Source organism: Eretmochelys imbricata, chromosome 26, assembly GCF_965152235.1.
Source record: "Eretmochelys imbricata isolate rEreImb1 chromosome 26, rEreImb1.hap1, whole genome shotgun sequence".
NCBI lineage: Eukaryota > Metazoa > Chordata > Testudines > Cheloniidae > Eretmochelys > Eretmochelys imbricata.
In genome coordinates, this window is record NC_135597.1 from 12801587 (window position 1) to 12816607 (window position 15021).

The 15021-nt window shown below is 42.7% G+C and overlaps 2 protein-coding genes across 4 annotated transcripts in view; one reads left to right on the forward strand and one right to left on the reverse strand.

Moving 5' to 3' along the window:
• Nucleotides 1–5686, forward strand: part of MOB1A (MOB kinase activator 1A) — a 27388-nt gene extending 21702 nt beyond the window's left edge. The window contains 1 exon segment of the mRNA XM_077805872.1: nucleotides 822–5686. Coding sequence (XP_077661998.1) covers nucleotides 822–899 — 78 coding nt within the window. The 3' untranslated portion in view covers nucleotides 900–5686.
• BOLA3 (bolA family member 3) lies at nucleotides 1047–14690 on the reverse strand. 3 transcript variants are annotated; one of them, XR_013344586.1, is made up of 5 exons: nucleotides 14536–14690; nucleotides 13716–13839; nucleotides 11149–11237; nucleotides 8488–8675; nucleotides 1047–1145 (listed from the first exon to the last, which is right to left on the reverse strand). XR_013344586.1 is itself a non-coding variant. In XM_077805873.1 (4 exons), exons 1-4 carry the CDS (start codon nucleotides 14584–14586, stop codon nucleotides 8610–8612), a joined length of 330 nt encoding a protein of 109 aa, XP_077661999.1. In that variant the 5' UTR covers nucleotides 14587–14690; the 3' UTR covers nucleotides 3081–8609. The 3 variants fall into 3 exon arrangements, 1 of the variants encoding a protein (XP_077661999.1); XR_013344585.1 differs by lacking the exon at nucleotides 1047–1145 and adding an exon at nucleotides 3081–6044; XM_077805873.1 differs by lacking the exon at nucleotides 1047–1145 and having other exon boundaries at nucleotides 3081–8675.
• Nucleotides 14691–15021: the final 331 nt, after the last annotated feature.

Genomic DNA, 15021 nt, shown 5'->3' on the forward strand with positions numbered 1-15021 from the left:
TCTATCACTCTCCTGTAGCCATCTGGCCTGACCCTGTCACACAGGGTTTAAAAGAGAACTGGATAAATTCATGGAGGTTAAGTCCATTAATGGCTATTAGCCAGGATGGGTAAGGAATGGTGTCCCTCGCCTCTGTTTATCAGAGGGTGGAGATGGATGGCAGGAGAGAGATCACTAGATTACCTGTTAAGTTCACTCCCTCTGGGGCACCTGGCATTGGCCACTGTCAGTAGACAGGATACTGGGCTGGATGGACCTTTGGTCTGACCCAGTATGGCCATTTGTATGTTCTTATGTTCAGTATCACAATTAAAGAAGGATGTTGATAAATTGGAGAGTTCAAAAAAGAGCTGTGAGAATGATTGATTAAAAGATTAGAAAACATGCCTTATAGTGATAGACTCCAGGCGTTTCAATCTATTTCGTTTAACAAAGAGAAGATTAAGAGGTGACTTGATTATAGTTGATAAGTACTTTGTTTAAATCAAACTTTGTTCAAATCAAAATTTGTCTTTAACAATTTTCTCTAAAAAATTTAGTCAATGTAGTTGCTTTCACAGAACTTCAGTTTTGTTGGGGGAGAACTTAGTCTAGCTCTAGAGAATATCAACCAGACTGGGCTTTGAGAGGATTAATTAGCATTTATCAAATAAACGAAGTATTATTTTAAAGTCACTTGTATCAAGCTATTTGTTGTAAATTGCTGGAATTCTTTATTTTGCCTTAGTTTTGAATTAAATGGATGTTGCATGTCACTTATTCTGTCTACTGCAATTTTTATTTAAATTGATCCTGTTTTGTGTTTCTCTCTCCCCCTGCAGGAGTTCAACTTGATTGACAGGCGTGAGTTGGCTCCTCTTCAGGAACTAATTGAAAAGCTAGGATCCAAAGACAGATAAATTTTCCCTGGAAGAATTCTTTCTGCTTTCAAACATGGTTACTCTTTCTTGCTTCGTATACCAGCTGCAGCTATTTCTTTACCACTTTGTCTTTAGCGGCACAATCCCTGAGAAACCAGGTACCACAGCTAGCGAGTCTAAAACAGATGCTTTCCAGTCTAGCACAGTTATTGCCCTTCTTCCATCGTAGTAGCTGGTGTGAGGGCTTCATTGCAAAGAGGTCAAATTTCATGTAAAATCCAAGGTCTGCAATTCAGAAAAAGTGTCTTCAGAGCAAAGTAGCTATGAATTCTAAAAGCTACTTTATCAGATCTTTTACTTGGAAAGGTGGGGTTCATGAATGCATTAATCCCTGCAATGTCAATCTATAGAAATTAGTGAAATTTTGCATAATTTTCTATGCAGAACTACATCATTATAGTTTGCATTAGCAGTTCCAGAATTAACTTTCTGCTCTAGAAACTGGATGGATAAGTACTTTGAGACCTCAACTCAGCTTGCAGTTTTGGGCATACGAGGTTTTGTGCACAATCTCCTAAATTTGTGTGCATGGATGGGGGAGATGTTTGCCTAATGTTCAAGTGTACCTTCAGGAGTTTGGATGCGTAACACTTACAGGAGAGTTGTGGAAAAATTTGGCCACATAACACTTAATTTTTCAAACACGTCCAAAAATGTGGCTATTGTAATTTATCTGACATGAAACAACAGATGGTAAGAATTCTGTAGATACTATATTTGGCTAGAAATTGTTTGCAAAACTGCAAATGCAAATATTTTGGTTTGGGTTTTATTCCATCCAGCGTTTAGTTGCTCAACAAAGTTCCATTTTAAAGCTCTGTTTGCTAGTATCAAAATTGTTTAATACTTCTGATAAGTGCATTACGTTATGAACTTTGATATTCCACTGTTTTCTATGTAGGAAATAGAACTATTTTTGCAAATTTTATGATGGATGCAATTTACACTTAAAACACACCGCATTTTTCTCTTAGAACTAGGCTGTTACTAGGTATAGGTTGGTATATGTAGCTTCAGCAACCAAAGCAATTTAAAAAACAATCTGGTATTCAGCTGGTTATGACTTTGAATTGCACATATACACACACACACACACGTGTGTGTGTGTGTGTGCCCTGTGCTTCCCTTTTAAAAAAAATCTAAGTAACAGTTGGATACACCTGTGGATTTTTGTTTCAGTGTACGCCATTTCAAATTCATGTGTGTCTTTGTGGTTTTTAAAAAAAGGAAAAAGGTAACTTAATTCACTGAAACTCATTGAGTGACTTTCAAAACCTTTTTTTTAAATGCTGGATCAAAAATAGGAGGAAAAACTACCGGTGTATTCCTTACGAATGCTTTTATTTTAATTTTTTTTTGAGTAGTTTGTTTTAAGTTTGTATCTAGATGCACTTTGAATTTGCCTTAGAGCCTTAAGTAAAATAGTAGACTAGCCATGAGTTGCATGGACATGAAGTTATGATCCAAAAAGTGACTAAGATAAAGCAAAATAGAACCCATCTTAAAAAAAACAGATGAAAAACTTAAGACTGGCACAAAAGCATAAGTGTGGAAGCTTCATTAGAAGAGAAACAGTCTGCATGTACCCCAATGTGAACTGCAGAGGGTTCTTTTTTTAAATAAGTGTCACCATTAACTAATGGAGTTATTACTGTATTTTGACAAATTAAGACACTATCGCCAGCACCATCTGATTGTGAAAAACCTGAGCTGCAGAGACCTAGTTTCTTTGCTGGACTGTGAGACATCATGAGTATCATTAACGGTGTTTTGTTTAAAAAAAAAAACAAGAAAACATTCCATTCTGAAGGCCTGATCCTGAGTTCTTTTCATCCTGTTTGTTCTGATGTTACTTGTGGCATGTGTCATTCCAGGAGAGAAACTTGTGGCTGACAGGTTTCTAGAGCTTGGAGGTCATTTTGTTTTAATACACAGTATTGATTTACATGATTAAATACTAGTCTCTTAGAAACCAAGTTAACTTGTAGTGCAGACTTTGCAATTCAGAGACAAAGGGGCCCTAGCTGGGACAGGTGACATGTTCCACCCATAATAGGTGGAATTTTGTGTTGAAACCTTGATATTTCTTTTTAGGTAGCTTTGGCTTTTAATTTCCCTTGCTGGTGTAGGGGGCATCCAGCATTTTTCTTTTTAATAATCTAGTTCCCTATGCTTCTTCTGCCCAACTGACTACATGGTGCATGGGAGAAACACCAGCAAAAGCTGGGCTGGAGCTGTGCAAAGGGAAAAGTCAGCACCATGGGGGATGATCCATTTCCCCCTGCCACACCTCACCACCTTTGCTCTTCTGCACAGCCCCTTTCTTTTCTCTTTGCAGGCCTGTTACCTGTGAACTGCAGTTCAGTGATGTGTAAAATTAATGATGCTTAAAGCACCAGTAAATCCACTGCACGCTGTGTAATTCTCCCCACTCTCAGGGATTGTGAAGCTCCTGAATGGGCAAGCAGTCATGGCACTCTGCCTACTGGTCCAGGAGAGTCCCACGTGACTGCCTAGGGATCTGTGGGGTTGAAATCCTGCATCCATATGGATCCTGTGCCACTTCTGCCTTTGTTGGCCCCTCTGCCCCTAGTGGAACCACACAGAAGCGTGTGTTAAATGATTCCTTTCCGTACGGCTTTTGCTTACCCATACCACTGTTCGCCCTAGATGTCAAAGCAACTAGTCTGTACTGGGAGATTTCAAAAGTATGTAGCTTTTTTACAAGATGACTTTATTTTCAATCTTAAATGTCTAAAATCCGAACTTCGTAACTCCAGTGACCCACTGAATTATCTCTGTAAAATACATATATAGCCTGTTCCCAAGATAAAGCCGTTTTTGCCACATTTCAGCTGATTCGTTTGTCATCCTATCTTAGAGTCCCTGAGTGAGCAGGCCAACACCATAAAGTACAACATTGCCAAAGCTATGTTCTATCAGTATTTTTCACACTTTGTATTCTTGCTTAGCCGTTATTTATCTGCTCTCACACTGCACATGCATTGACCAAGCACTGCTGACTAAGAACAAAATGTTCTGAACAAACGAGTGCTCGCTTTGAACATCATAATTAACTTCTGAAAAGTACAGTAGTTGTTAAGTTTGAAGTGTGGACATGGGGTAGGGGACAAAAGTAAAATTGTATGGTCTCCTATACACTTTGGCTGTGATTTCAAACTGACTCAGTTTATAAAGTTGAAAAGTCTTTTTCCTAACTAGCAGTGCTGCACAAGTCATTCTGGGGTCTGAAATAGCAAGACAGATGCTTTGTCCAAATGCAGGAATGTTTTTATAGCCTACTGATTGGACTTCAGTGGTTGAAATGGCACGTGGCTTTGAAGGAATTCACTTTTTAATTAGCCGGTCCCTTTTGTTGTTGTTTTTCGAATCAGTCAAATTCAAAAAACATTCATGCTTGGTTTACCTAGGGTCCAGCAAGCTCTGATTGAAGTTAAGGAGAATGGACAGCATGCAGCATGCTGCAGAATCTGGCCTTTACAAGTTGTAAGGGAAGACTGGCTAAAAGCTTTTTTTGAAATCATTCTGCTTCACCAACCCAAAATGGACAGATAGCAGCTACTTAAGTTTACAGCGTTTGTCAAAAATTGTACAAATTAAACTTAGTTTAAAACCACACTGTTCTAGGGTTAGCCTGCAATGTTTTTATGTAAGTTGCTCATATTTAAAACCTCATAATAGGACTGTGAATAAAACTGGTGGTTTTTGCTTGGCATCTGTAATGAGCAAGCTTTCTCCTTGGCCTTGCACAAATGCAACTTTTTTGATAATTTAGTTTTACCTTAAGTGCTTATGTATCTGTTCTGAGCTTCCTTGCAATGAATAGATTTCAGTATAGGAGATTACTCAACCTTTCTTCCATTATAAAGAAACATTGCTGTGATCATTGAGAAAGGTAGGTAAGGCTTCATTTGTTTTAAGGCAAAAGAACTTTTTCTAGTTAGCTTTAAGCTGTATTTTGTTCCTCAATCTCTGCCCTCTTCCAAGGCAGGCACTGGTCACTCCAGCGATGAGGGGCAGATTAGTGGATAGATCTCACTTGAAACTCAGCAAGTGTCCAGTGATCTGCTTCAGCTAACTCCTGACAAAACTATTGGGTTTCTCTGGTCAGATTCTAGATAGTTTTCTGAATTGCACTGTTAATTTAAGAATTCAGGAGGGAAATTAATCATTTAGAGGGGTAGGCTGTTCTGTCTGTTAAAGGAAAAATTGACAGTGTTTGAGAAATCCTGTACTAGATTATGACTTTTTGAAGTTCTTTGTATATTTATATCAATACACACACTTCCTCAGGATGGACTAGGGTTGCAAGGTTCTTTCATGCAGCTGGTTCAAGTAGGCAGAAAAGTTTGTTCGGACAATGTTGATACATCTTAACTTGCATTGCAGGGGAGTGGTGCTGTGAATCAAAACTGGTTACAGTATTTAGACCTCTTGCTACTTTCAGTGTTAGGGACAAACTTTAACTACAAATCAATACTGCTGCTCTGCCTTGTGTGGTTTCCTGCATGTTTCCTTCAACTTGACTAAACCGTTACTCCATGGCAAAAAAACTGTTTAACATTAGTGAATTTAATATGAAAATTTTAATAGTATTTTTACATTAATAGTTATAATAAAAGTTTTTACTTTGGGCTTTTTTGGTTACTTTTAGGTAAATTTATTGTACTTTTTACAAAATATTTTGTATCTACTTTTGTAACTTCCATTCAATCAAATAATAAAGCATGTGGTATTCAAACGCTTTTCTGGTTTAAACAGGTGAAAACACTGAGGCTATTAGGGATTTTAACCTACAGACCTATACCAGTTACAACAAGCACAAATGATGGTCAGTCTCTGCAGTGTGGCGATAGCTTTGTATAGTGTTTGTTCATTGCTTCTTACTCTTTTTCTTTATACTGTAACAATGATGTTCTCTGTTTGCAGCTGTCACCTCCACAGTTAAATGTTCAGGGAAGGGAAGTGTAGTGGGAATTCAGTATCTGTTCATTTTGGAAAGCTGATGGAACACGTCATACTAGTATCTTATGTTGCATCTCCTTTCTAGCAGTATGAAGACGTGAAGCACCTTTTCAGAAACACCTTAAACAGCAGATCGTGCTTTATCCAAAAAAAGAAAAGTCACTTTCAGGGAAAGGGTAAAATTTTCAAAAAGGCCTGTTACAGATCTTAAGGAAATAGTCATGGAAATTCTATAGAAATGCAGCTGTAGAAACTTACAATTGAAGTTAACAACACTGAGTGGGAAAACCAGGACCCTATCTACAGGCAATGTGCTCTACTTTAACTTAAATTGTTTGGACTGTTTGTCTACAGCCGGTGTATCAGTCTGCTTCTGGCTCCTAGTAACATATTTTAAGGACAGGCAGAAGATTTAGCAGAGTTCTAGTCCTGGCTTTGCCCTATGCTTCCTGCATGAGATTGGGCAACTTAATCTTTTCTCTATTTCCCAAATATGTCAAGTGATCATAGAGGGGTTGGTAATACCTTTGAAGCAGTGTCTATCCTCCCAAGAAATGTGCTATAGGTGTGCAAAGTACTTCAGTTGATATTTACTACAATGGTTCCATTGTATAAACTGAAGCTGCTGCAGAAGAGCTGAACTGTATCACTGTAAAGGCTCTTAGCCTCTGCTATTGTTGAACAGAAGCGGTTTTGATGGGATATTTTTCAAAATTGTTGCATGAGGTGGCTGAGTTAGGCCTACCTCAGGCTCTTCAAACAAAATGTAATGACTGCAATAATAGACACATGGGCACCAGAGTTCTGATGAAAGTTACATAGAAAAAAAAAAGCCTCACAGCCTCTATAAACAAGTTCTTTGCATCAATAACTTTAGGGCAGTAACTAATGAGTTATTTCCAGTTACTCGCTACTAGCTACAGCTCTCCTCAACAACTACTTCCATGAAGCTTTACGAGACAGCACCCTGCACTGCAGTAATCATCCAGGTAGGCCCTAAAATTTCATTAGAAACAAGTTGGGTGAGGTAATATTTTTAACAGAAGTTGGTCCAGTAAAAAGATAAGATATTACTGGGCCAGCATGGCTATACCACTCCCAAACTAAAGCAGTACAGAAATATTTAAAGTGTATATGTTGATTAAAATAGCTACTTAAAACAACAGACATCTTATGCATTTCAGAATTTACATTCCCAAGACACATTATGTATTTAGTCCTGTTTGTTTCATGAATCAAGAAGCACTCACCTGCAAACATGCTGTCAGTTAAGTAGAGAGGTTTTAGTGCAACACCTCAGTCTTGGTAGGTAGGACATAACTGAGATCTCTTGCTATTTAAATAACAGTAACTAATGTCCACTAAACCAGCAGCATGCCTTGCAGCAGTTGCAAAATAAATAGTAAGGAAAATCCTTCAGTAGGTGCAATACTTTGCACCTCTACTTCCCTGCCTGATAACAGGTGGCCCTAGCAGAGGAAGAAGCTAGACTCCAACCTTCTAAAATCCTGCCACGCAGGGGTAATTTAGTGCTCCTCTAGTCAGTGTTCTACTTACCATATGGATTGTTAATTTAAAAAAAACAGCATCAAGGTGCAAGGATTTGGCTTACCTAACTACAGTTACTATTCCTCCATGCTTACCAAGCATCTGTCACTGACTAATATACTTACCAGAAAAGTCATTGCTCCTCAAAAATATGAATGTATAATTACTTATAATGCAATAAAACCTTAATAAAACTTAATTTCTCATTTTAATAGCTAACAATTAACTGGCTGAGGTACAATTAAATCTGCCATGAGAAAGCTTGAACTTAAGGCATAGACATGCCCAACTAAAAGTTGAATAGCAGATCCTTATCAAAGACAAACATTGCCACCTCATAGGAGTTTGAGTAAAACAAGCACTTTCACACATGCCATGAAGGAAAGGTGATCCTCATAATTCAGACGCCGAGCATCATGCCTTGAGTTTTGCCCAGTAGGAAACCTGAGCACCTTATCCTTTCAAAGACATTACACTGAAGTAATGTAACTTAAAGCCTTTCATTTATTAAGAAAGGGTCTTAATTTCATATACAGTAGCTGTGCCAGACAGCTCAGGATTATCCTGCAAGCTTCTCTTACAAAGCCATGTTTGAAGTAAGATGATTGACTGAGAAGGCACATTGAATAGGGGACTCTACAGCCTCTGAAATAATTTCTTTGTAAGCTAGTTTCCTCACTACCACATTTTCCTCTGAGCGACAACAGAACACTAGTCAAGTAGACAGCAAAAACAGGGATTATTATTTTGTTTTTTTTAGTTCGTGATCTCTTCGTAGAATCACCACGGTTGTGGTCCTTTTCCACTAGATGTTAGTACTGAAAGATACTTTGGAAGCCCGTACTTCTCTCTGCAGCATGCGCCACAAACCATGGACTTCCAGTTCCATCCTTGACTTACAGGGATTAGTTTTTTTGATAAAGTAACCAACTAAGATTTGGCATACTTTATGAACGGATAAGAAATCAATCTACAAGTTAAAATTAAATAAACATGAAATAGGCTCTCTTTAAATAGCTTCTGAAATACTTACTGTCCTTGTTTTACGACCATTAAATATTGATTATTTAAAGATAAACAAGTCCATAATCCAAAAAATACAAGCTTCCTGTCCTATCTCCTCCCATGTTTCTAACCATGCTGCTTGGTTAATCTTCAGTGCTTTGGAATAGATGTGAATATCCGTAGTCCATGCATTGCTTTAATTTCTTCACTTAGTGCCTAAAATAAGAAATTAAACAAGTCTTTGAACAAAGCTACAGAAAAACAACTCAACTGAGCACAACCGAACAGAAGTCTGTGGTAGAGGCAGATGGCCCACGATACCATTATAAAGATAATGGTAGAACAGCAGTTGTTCCTTATGCAAGCACTGATTTTGGACCCTGGTCTGTTACTTGGTACTGGGCAGGAGGGGAGAGACTTCCTCACTTGAAACTGAATGAGACAAATTAACAGCATGATTAAGGTGAATGCTTCCTTGATGTAGCCATCTTGTTTTTATTCCTTAAAGGGGACAGAGGGAAAAACTCTCAGGCTGCTAGAATGATCCAGTACATTGTGAATTCATTGCAATTCCTCTTAAAGAATGTCTCAAAAACTCAACCACATGCAGTAGTTAACCCAGTTTGCTTGGTCTCCATAAATTAGCCAATTAGATGTGGAGCCTCCAGCTATTCTGCATTGCTCCCTATTCCAGAAAAGGGGGATTGATGATGACAAAAGAGCCTTTCACTGCCAGGTTATCACTTCAGCTAAAACCAGGTCTGTAGTGTTTTGGTGGTCTGTCTAGTGGTCCTAGCCCTGATGCCAGACAAGAGTTCACAAGAAATGGCACTAAATCAGATTTCAGAAACTGAATTACTTTGAAGAAGTTGCTTCAAGTTAAAGAAATGAGAGTTGTAGGAAGTACATGCATCAGGTAGGAATTTTATAAAGAATAATTACCTCTTTCTTTTCCTCAAAGTAACTGCTTTCATTTCAACAGAATTCTGGATAGCGCAAAACTACGCTTATAGACTTCAAGTTCCTATGCCTCTTTAAAGTGTTATTAGGTCAGTCTAAATCAGAGGTTCCCTAGGGGGCACAGAGGAATGTTCCGGGGGACGCAGCTGGGGCCCAAGCCCAGGCCGCCGGCCTCAGCCCCAGCCTCGGCTCCCTTACTCCTGTCCGCGTCCCCAGTCTAGCAGGGTAGGGGCACAGACAGGGGTAAGTGGAGGTGCAAGGTAAAGAACCACTGGTCTAAACACCTTTGTAAGAAAACCCAAGGCAACCCTCAGAGGAAAGGATATGGTGCTAGGAATGTTCTTTCCAATCAACCTAGGCCAATGAGTGTGGAACACATGCAATCCAAGTTTAAGGTTATATCAATTAAAATCTTTCTGCATATACCACACAAGTCTACAATTTAAGCTTTTTGAATTCAATGTATTGAGCACCTTACATTCAGTTGTAAGCTTTTCAGGACAAGGAATAGTCCTATGTATAGAGTCCTTATCACACAATTGGGCACTATAGTTATTAATGAACATTTAGATTTTGAGACATCTAAGTTTTGAAATGGGACAAATCAGGAGGGTTATGGGGGTGGTATTTGTAAGGTCCACATCCTCCTTAGCCCCAACTTTACCACTAGCCATCTATTAGTTTTGCTAGGGTGCCAGCAGGTTTGTTGGAACTTATTTCCAGCTGCCTTCTCCTCAATGGGTTCTAAAGAGGATGGAGCAAGACTGTTCTCAGTGGTAGCTGATGACAGAACAAGGAGTAAGGGTCTCAAGTTGCAGTGGGGGAGGTTTAGGTTGGATATTAGGAAAAATTTTTTCACTAGGAGGGTGGTGAAGCACTGGAATGGGTTACCTAGGGAGGTGCTGGAATCTCCTTCCTTTGAGGTTTTTAAGGTCAAGCTTGACAAAGCCCGGGCTGGGATAATTTAGTTGGGGATTGGTCCTGCTTTGAGCAGGGGGTTGGACTAGATGACCTCCTGAGGTCCCTTCCAACCCTGATAGTCTATTCTATGATAATCATGCAAGGAGACTATAGTAGTGTATAAGACCCCTTGCAAAGCAGAACCATTTGGGAGGTGCAAGGAGATAAAACTGGGAGCAATTTAAGAAAGGGAAACTGTCAGGACACTTTTTCTGATATGGGATTGTGTGTAATGCACCTCCCATCCCAAGGGAAGTTCTGAAAGCCACATCACTTGGGTCATTTTTGAACTAGACTGGAGACAATCCCATTGGGAAGAATCCTACAGTAGTAAGGGGTTGGGTTAGATGATCCAACAGGTCTTTGTCTCCTATAGCTTTTCTATGTCTGATCAGGTGGTTTCTCCCCACACAGAATAACCCTGAGAAATCTGTTATTGATGGTGTGGGAAGGTCAACATTCAAAACCTAATCCTTGAGCTCCTAAATCTGCTCTACACACATTGAATTTAATTGGGTTGTGGGGTCTCCACACCCTGTTGTACCAAGTCCTGAAACTGTTAGCTATAACTAAGAGAACACCTTTGGCAGTGGTTTTGGCCAGGTAATGGCAAACTGTCCTGGACATACCCTGAAATAATCCCCCCACTTCATCAGCACATATTTAGTTTTTGTAGGAAAGTTCCCACACTCCAAAAGGTGGCATTAATACACCAATGGTTATTACAAAGGAGTATCATTGCCCTTCCAGATCCCACCACACTACTTACCTGATTAACCATCTGATGTTGCTGGACAATTCTCTTTTCTTTAAATTCTTCAGATTCTATATGAATTTCATACATTGCTCCACAGCCGCCTTTAAAACAAAATTACATTGATTATATCAGTGTCTTAGTCATTACAATTGTATGCAGTATACAGATTGATTATTGTTTAAGGGGCATTGGCAGGAAAGGTCATTTAAACAGATTTCCTTGTCCAAATTACTAGCGTATGCTGCATGTCTGAAAGCTGTAAAGTCTTCCTTAAAAAAAAAACCAAACCCATAAATTGTGAAAAGTATTTAAGCTTATACAATTAAGTCAGGCTAATCAGTTTCACTTCCCTTATTGCTAAACCAAAGGGAGGTCCTGCGTAGATGGAAGGGAAGTCCTAGGGTGGAGGTCTGAGTATGGAAAAGATTGAGAATCACTAGACTACGCAATGTTACACACACACACAAACTACGTTAAAAGAACATTAAGGTTGCAAAGTCAAGCTCTCAAAAGTTAGGAAATGCCAGATTGAAGACTGCCTCTTTAACCTGAATTCACTCCCTTTGTGCATATACATTGTGTCTTTACATCTTGTCTTTAATTACAGGATCACATTCTATTTTTTCCACCCACAAAACCCATGCCTCACTCAGCGCTTAGAATGGGCACTGCTCACTGTGTGAGAAGCTATTCAATATTTTTTGTTATCTTTGTAATTCAGTGGCCATAGGCCGTATTTACTACACACTACTCAAGCCCACACAAACATGAATGAATTTGTTTTCACAACACCCCTGAGAGATGAGGGAGTTCTCTTTTAAAGAAGTGCAACTGACGCACAGAGAGATTAAAGGTCAAAAGTATCCACTAATTTGGGTGCTCAAATTGAGATGTTTAGGACTGGCTTTTTGAAAGTATTTAGCATTACACAGCATCATATACGTTCTAAGCACAGCTCCCAATGACTTCAGTTGTAGCTGTGAGTGCTCAGTACATCGGAAAACTGGACCACAAGGTCTCAAGTAGGGTATCAAGAAACACACCATTCGTGACCGCCTCTGAAAAGTTGTTTAAGTGACTTGCCCAGCATCATATAGAAACTGTGTGGCAGAGGCACATTCCAGGGCACCTTACCCATGAGACCGCCTTTCTCTTCCTGCAATCCCCTACCTCATTCCCTACACACCTTCTAACTTCCGCAATATTTGAGGCAGAGATCCTACAGACAATAGCCTCCTTCCCTACATAATCCTGATTCATTGCCAGGGCATGTCCAGCCTGTGCACTAAATGAGGGAGGAGTCCGGGGGTGGGGGGGGCGGGACGGGATGACTATGGTCATAATGCAAGCACACAAGGGAGCTGAATTAAGGTTTCACAGGCAACCTTAACTCTGGCATTTACACACACAACACACTGATGCTGGATTTTTCTTAGTTTTTGAAAAACAAATTGAAAAAAAGAAACTCACAGAAATTCCATCATTGACAGCCACGTGGTTTATCAGCAGAGCTGGAACCTTTAGCTCCACCACACAGAACTCTGCCACCTGAGCTAACAGAGTAACTGATAGCAATAGTAGGTTGTCATCCTCTACATGGACAAGCACTTGAGGGAGATGAGACAGTTTGCCAGTGGGGTTCACTTTACGGACAGCAAAGGAATGGTGAAACCCAGGAATCGTGGGTTTCATTCCAAGCTTTGGAGGAAAGTATTCTGATGAGCAGTGTGGACGGGTGGTGGTTCAGGCTAGCGACCCGAGGGCCAAGCCTGCCTGACCACCTGGGTCTGAGCTCAGGTGGCCAGCCCGAGCAGTTGCCCTTGCCACAACGTCCACACTGCTATTTTTACCATGCTAGTTCAAGCAGAGCTAGGACGAGTCTGTCTACCCAGACTAGGAATCACACCTCCCAGCATCAGTATAGACATAGTCCGAGGCAGAAATGACATGACTTGCTCAAGGACACAAAATGGGTCTGTGACAGAGTTGGGAATTGGACTTAGATCTCCTGTCTTGCAGCCCTGTACTCTAATCACAAGATCATTCTTCCATGATTTTTAAGTTCCCACGGGCAACAATTTTGTCTCCTTATTTATCAGCTATCTATAAATAATAGCCACAATTTGTTACCCGGGTTGCTAGCAGTGGGGGGCAAGGATTTTTTCAACTCTGATAAATCCTGAGTGTGTCTACACTAGAAAATGATGTTAAACTTAGCACCTAGCAGAGGCAAAGACAGTCATGTTTGGAAGTCAGTGTAGACAAGGCCTATATTATAAAACCATGATGGAGACTACCTAGAGAGAATAGGTACAGTGAAGAGGAGGGTTTATAGCAGTTTATAAGACAGTTCCCAGAAAACAAAAATCCCTGTTCTCGATGCTCTGGAAAAGCAGATCAGACCCCGCAGCTGAGACTTGAACCTGGACACTCCTGGTCCCTACATGGAAGCCATCGGGTAAGCTGACACGTTGGCCGGACCAGATCACGAAAGCTGAGCTACGTTGGTCACAGCTGGAAGTTGTCTTTGCATCCCTCACAAACCATAAAACAGATCCCGCCTGTACGATTCTACTTACCTGATATATCCACTACTTTGATGGCCGAAGCCTGAGGGAATTTTTCTTTGAGGACCTGCATCACCCTGGCTTCCCCATCAGTCTGTGAAGCAAACGTTCTCCATGTGCGGCACAGCAGAAGGATCTAGCAGTCAGAAGAAACATAGAAAAGGGACAATATCGTCACAGATAAAATTGCAGGCAGGTGGGCAGGGGCAAGAACGGTTTGTGCTGCAGAAGGGCCAGGAAGCCAGCTCTCAGGGCTGGAGGCCTGGCTGGGCGAGGCACTGTGAGAACTGAGGATTCATGGCTCCCAGAGCCCCGCTGAGGGGTCAGCGACAACAGAGTCCGATGGGGGGTGGTGTGTCCAGTGGTTGCATCGACAACACAGGGACAGAACCCCTGACACCACACATGGCTTAACAGAGGGACAGTGCAAGAGCCACGGCCCTGAGCCCCCTCCCCAACAACGCGGGGAGGGCCCCCTGCCACGGCCCTGAGCCCCCTCCCCAACAACGCGGGGAGGGGGGGGGCCCCCTGCCACGGCCCTGAGCCCCCTCCCCAACGCGGGGAGGGGGGGGCCCCCTGCCACGGCCCTGAGCCCCCTCCCCAACGCGGGGAGGGGGGGGCCCCCTGCCACGGCCCTGAGCCCCCTCCCCAACGCGGGGAGGGGGGGGCCCCCTGCCACGGCCCTGAGCCCCCTCCCCAACGCGGGGGGGGGGGCCCCTGCCACGGCCCTGAGCCCCCTCTCCAACGCGGGGGGGGGGCCCCTGCCACGGCCCTGAGCCCCCTCCCCAACGCGGGGGGGGGGGCCCCTGCCACGGCCCTGAGCCCCTCTCACCCTGTGGCCTCGGCCACGGCCCAGGATGCCGGCGCTGATGGCGGCGGCCATGTCCCGGCGAGGCGGCGAGCGGGCCCTGTCGGACCGGCCGCAGGGAGAGTCCGAGCGCCGGGGATCGAGCCCCCGCGATCCAGCGCCCCCTGGCGCCGCGGCGGCCCCGCCACGCTCCTCCCTCAGGGGCATAGCGCCCCCCCTCAACCCCCCCAGCCTCAAGCCGTCCTCCCACCCCTCCACGGGGCTGCTCCCCCCTCAACCCCGCCCCCCGAGCCTCCAACCGTCCTCCCACCCCTCCACGGGGCTGCTCCCCCCTCAACCCCGCCCCCCGAGCCTCCAACCGTCCTCCCAGCCCCTCCACGGGGCTGCTCCTCCCTCAACCCCCCCCCCCCGAGCCTCCAACCGTCCTCCCACCCCCTCCACGGGGCTGCTCCCCCCTCAACCCCGCCCCCCGAGCCTCCAGCCGTCCTCCCACCCCTCCACGGGGCTGCT

What these genes read in the sequence shown, in the direction of transcription:
- BOLA3 (XM_077805873.1), bottom strand. Translation starts at nt 14,586, where the DNA reads ATGGCCGCCGCCATCAGCGCCGGCATCCTGGGCCGTGGCCGAGGCCAC. An exon ending in GCCGTGGCCGAGGCCACAGG is followed by an intron (nt 13,840 to 14,535) that starts GTGAGAGGGGCT and finishes TCTGACTGCTAG; the next exon opens with ATCCTTCTGCTGTGCCGCAC. An exon ending in CAAAGTAGTGGATATATCAG is followed by an intron (nt 11,238 to 13,715) that starts GTAAGTAGAATC and finishes TTTGTTTTAAAG; the next exon opens with GCGGCTGTGGAGCAATGTAT.